The following is a 4,714-nucleotide window of genomic DNA, read 5'->3' on the forward strand; positions in this document are numbered from 1 at the left end:
CGCTTGAAAAGGAGTCCAAATCGTCCTCTTATTAAGACAGCAATATAAATATATATTTCCAGTTGTTTGCACTAATCAGATTTAACGTTTAAGGTGAGAAAATCATTTATATTGCCAACTGTCTCGGCCGCCATCTTGCGCGCCCCCCCGCCACGCTATTGTACTAGTAACGGTACGGTATATTTGTATGACGTAAGTGTAGGACGTGGATGCGGAAGCCAGCATTTTATGCTGCCACCGCCTTTTCAAAACAAAGCTTGTTAACGTGAATTTTAGCCACATTTTTATATTCAAGTTTATATTATATTCCGAATATTAATTCACCATGATCATCAGGTAAGTTAAATGCTTCCGACTGACGTGTCAAATTTAGGCAGATTGGTTCACTTTAATAATAACAATAATAATTATTATAGTTCAGAGAGCCAAACCAGAAGTTTCGAGAAATAAATGGACTGGGGCCTTCTGAACGATCACATGACAAATATACTGTAGTAAAATTGTAAACACAATGGTTCTTATTACATGAGGCCTACGCAAAGATATTCTTGTAATCTGTTGTCTTGTAGTTGTGCACATACTACACAGCAAAGCATAAAGTTTTTTCACATACTATCGAAACAAGCAGTTGTTCACAGGACTTAATACGAGTTAATTGCAGTGAGATTTCCCTCAGTTTTTAGAGGTGAAGTGTGTATATTTTTTGTTGAAGTACTTTGTCCAGTCCCCGTTAGGGATGGGCGACACCACTTATTTTCTTTTCGGTCCGATACCAATACGTTCAAGTCGAATATCGTCGATACCAATATCGATACTTCTGTTAAATGTATTTTTTTTTTGCGATTACTTTGGATAAAATAGGTCATTTAAAATAATATTTTTAGTCATTATTCAAGTCATTATTTTCTTAATTTTTTGCCTAAACAGAAAATGATTAGACTTCTGTTTTGTTTACCCTTACAAAAACGAACCATTACACTACATGAATACAGTATAGTTTAACCATGGTATTTAGTTAAACCACAGTTACCACACAATTAACCATGGTTACAACTACAATATTACTGTAGTAAATCAATGGATTCAATGGTATAGTAGCTTTATGTTAAATATGTATTTTAATTAATAGATGTCATTATTGTTCCTTTTATTATGCTAGCCTACTATGAAAATGGTTAATTCTTGACAATTATTATAACTAATAAACTAATTCATAGCACGCAATAAACTGTTAAGCATTAATATGAGTGTAGTAATGTTCACGTTAACATTAATGCAGTAAAGGGTAAAAAAAAGGAAAAAACTATCTTTAACCATTAAAAATATAAATAAAAAACAATTCATTAAACGGTGCTGCTGCATCGCATTATTAGACTGAAAAAGTTCTGGGTCAAATGCTCGTTGTTCTGGCAGCCGCCGCGTATCATCAGATAATTCATGTTGGCATACGCAAAATCCTAAAACTGATAGGATGGCATATGACGTATATATATATATATATATATATATATATATATATATATATATATGCCCTAGACCATGGTAGTGCTGGGTTTCGATTCAAATTTCAAGAATCGATTCGATTCCGATTCTCAATATCTTGAATCGATTATCATTATTCGATTCGATTCGATCCGATCTGATCTTCGAGATTTAGATAAGCGTTTTTGAAAAAAGCATTTTTTTTTCCAGCTGTTACCTGAATTACAGGACTGTAGTTATGCAACATATTGATACTATTATTATAGACATTCAACTGCAAATTAATGGAGTACTGATCTTTGTAAAGAACAATCCCCTTCCAGAGTGTTGATACAACTGCTTTCACAAACTTGTACTGGTGTAGACGACAGAAGGCGTAGAGGTATATCAGCAGCAGTAGACCGATTATTTAGACGCTGAACCTGAAGTATTATTAAAATGACATTAAGAATTTTCCAAAAGTTCCTACAGTTCAGATGCACCTTTATTTTTTATTTTAACATTTCAACATTTAAGAACACTTTTGTTCTAAGCCTGTGCAAATGTAAACAGATTGTTTGTTACTGGCTTGGCTTCACAGTAAACAGACAACATTACACAGAATATAAATAAAATTTGAACTTAAAAACCTTTAGAAAACACAAGTGTGTCACAGTAGTGTGTAAAACCTTCAAGTACTCCAGGTATAAGACATTAAATTGCCTTTAAAGTGTATTTGTGTAAACTGGTCATTTAAAACTAAAATAGTAGATACAAAAATAAATAAAAACTGGAAAAGGCCTTGCCTATTAAAGTGCAAATAAAAATAAAACTGGAAATTAAACTTGTCTTAACCCAGAGTATGAACTACCATCACTCAGGATCAGGAATAGAAAGATTCTTCTGCAGGAACAGTAGCTCATTGACATGCCCAGGTGTAAGGCAACTTCTTTTGGCAGTAATGATGTCACCTGCAGTTGAAAAAACCCTCTCAGATGTGACACTGGTTCCTGGGACACAGAGATATCGCTTTGCCATGCAAGCCAAAAGAGGATACTCCTTTTCATTCTCCCGCCACCAGATGAGAGGATTGTCCTGCAGTCCTGCAGGTCTCCTTTCCCTGTACCTTTTGATCTCGTCTTCTGCCTCTGCCGCTTTAGTTTTCTGTGGTCCTACTTCCTGTTGTGGTCTGTAGGCTTCCCCAAGGAGAGACTCCAAAGCACTGGATTGCTTGAATTGCTTGGGTGCCGGAGGTTGGGGTTCCACCTCTTCCTCCACTCCATCAACTTCATCAGCAGCATCATCTTGCTGTGTAAAAAGAGAAAGAGAATTTGTGTGTGTGTGAGTGAAAGAGAGAGTGGACTTTTTCCACTGAGTTTCTTTTTAAAATGATTACTTACATTACATGGATCTTCCTCCATCCCACACACTGCTTCAGTCTGGAGTCTGGAGAAGGTCTTGTCTCGCTCCTCCTCATTCAGGAATGGCAGAGCTTTGAAACGTGGATCAATAGCTGAAGCTATGTACAGCATGTCCTTCTGGTTTACATACCTGGAATTAAAATTTCACACATTTTGATCAATTTATCCCCCTGAGGAGGACAATGTCTTTCTATAATGAAGTGTCCTTATATATATATATATATATATATATATATATATATATACACAGTAAAATAGTCTCATATCACTCACACTCTCACACACACAAACAGACACACTCACTCAGACACACACACACACACACACACACACACAGGCCTACCTTGTGCTTAAGTTTTTCTTGATCTCATCCTTCATGTCCTTAACAACTCTGGAGTCTTCTGGGAGACTGGTCATCTCTTTCAGCAGCTGAGCATGCAGAGGTGCTATCACTGAGAGAGTTGGGCACTTTTCTTCTGACATTACTTGAGTGGCTGTCTTCATTGGCTTTAGAGCTCTAACCACATCTTCTGCATCTGTTATGTCCTCTTCCTTCAGGCTGCAAAGATCCTTTTCATTTCTCCGCACATCAGGTGAGAGCAGAGCGGCAGAGATCGCGGGTTGCTGCTCTAAAAGCGCTCAAGCATTTCTAGTGCACTGTTCCAACGAGTCACCACATCAATTTTGAGCTTGTGTGCATTCAGCTGCAGTAGCTTCTGCTTTTCTTTGAGGATACGGGTGGCAGTTGTACTGCGATGAAAGAACTTTGCGATGTGCCTTACTCTCCCAAGAAGTCGTGCAACATTCGGCAGTTTGAGACCGGCTTGCGAGGCCAGGTTGATTATGTGCGCTGAAGCAGCCGACGTGGGTTAGCCCCGTAATCTCAACCGCGACGGACCATATTCGCCGCGTTGTCAGTGACTATGGCTGGGTCTTTACTCATCAGCCCCCACTCCTCCATAGCTTTGGTTAACATTTCAGCTAAACAGACAGAGCGATGGTTCGCTTCAACTTCTGTTGTCTGCAGCACGTAAGACACGAGGTTCCAGAGCTCGTCTATGTAGTGTACTGTCACACTCATGTAAGATTCCGTAGCTACAGATGTCCATGTGTCACTCGTAATGCCCACCCTCTCTGCGGTCTTAAGCTTACACATTACACCATCTTTTACTGTCTGGTACATGTTGGGGATCACTTCTTCAGACAGACGCTTATGCGAGACACAATGACATAATTTGGTTCCATTACCTTCATTAGCCGCCTGAATCCCACGTTCTCAACAACAGAATACGGGCGCATATCTTTACAAATGAAGCCCGCAATCGCCTCAGTTATTTTGACAGAGCGAGCAGAATTAGTTGGCAGTTGTAGAGTTTTTTTCAGCGCCATCTGTTGCGGTCCGGTGGCAGGCTTGGATAATATGATGTCTTGATGATGTCGCATCATGTGGTTCCTGAGATTAGTAGTATTTCCACAATACTTCACCTCCATTTGGCAGGCTTTGCAAATTGCTTTGCTTTTGTCAAGCTCGTTCTCTGTATTTCTTGTTCTGAACCCGAAATGGTGCCAGATCGGAGCTTTGAGCGTTTCAGGAGTTTTCAAAGCAACCGCTTGCTTAACGTCACTGACCGCCATATTCGTTGTTTTAATGTCCTTCCACCTACGCGCATGCGTGAATTCAAGTTAAAGTTCACGGGAAAATGTAGGCCTATTATAACTGTGATTTTGTGAAAAAAAAAAAAAATCGATCCTCTGAGTTACGGATCGATCTTTTGAAATTAAAATGAAAATCGATTCAGAATTGGTGAATCGATTTTTTCAACACAGCCCTG

At 38.9% G+C, this 4,714-nt stretch overlaps 1 protein-coding gene across 1 annotated transcript; it reads right to left on the reverse strand.

Annotated features, from left to right (window-relative positions):
• Positions 1–2,137: 2,137 nt before the first annotated feature.
• Positions 2,138–4,065, reverse strand: LOC127641682 (E3 SUMO-protein ligase ZBED1-like). Its single transcript, XM_052124617.1, has 4 exons — positions 3,781–4,065; positions 3,226–3,506; positions 2,862–3,012; positions 2,138–2,769 (listed from the first exon to the last, which is right to left on the reverse strand). Exons 1-4 carry the CDS (start codon positions 4,063–4,065, stop codon positions 2,335–2,337), a joined length of 1,152 nt encoding a protein of 383 aa, XP_051980577.1. The 3' UTR covers positions 2,138–2,334.
• Between the last annotated feature and the right edge of the window lie 649 nt (positions 4,066–4,714).

This window comes from Xyrauchen texanus, unplaced genomic scaffold (genome assembly GCF_025860055.1).
Source record: "Xyrauchen texanus isolate HMW12.3.18 unplaced genomic scaffold, RBS_HiC_50CHRs HiC_scaffold_1361, whole genome shotgun sequence".
Classification (NCBI taxonomy): domain Eukaryota; kingdom Metazoa; phylum Chordata; class Actinopteri; order Cypriniformes; family Catostomidae; genus Xyrauchen; species Xyrauchen texanus.

What these genes read in the sequence shown, in the direction of transcription:
- LOC127641682 (XM_052124617.1), bottom strand. Translation starts at nt 4,065, where the DNA reads ATGTACCAGACAGTAAAAGATGGTGTAATGTGTAAGCTTAAGACCGCA. An exon ending in CTGACAACGCGGCGAATATG is followed by an intron (nt 3,507 to 3,780) that starts GTCCGTCGCGGT and finishes CTTTTAGAGCAG; the next exon opens with CAACCCGCGATCTCTGCCGC. An exon ending in AAGAAAAACTTAAGCACAAG is followed by an intron (nt 3,013 to 3,225) that starts GTAGGCCTGTGT and finishes TTTTAATTCCAG; the next exon opens with GTATGTAAACCAGAAGGACA.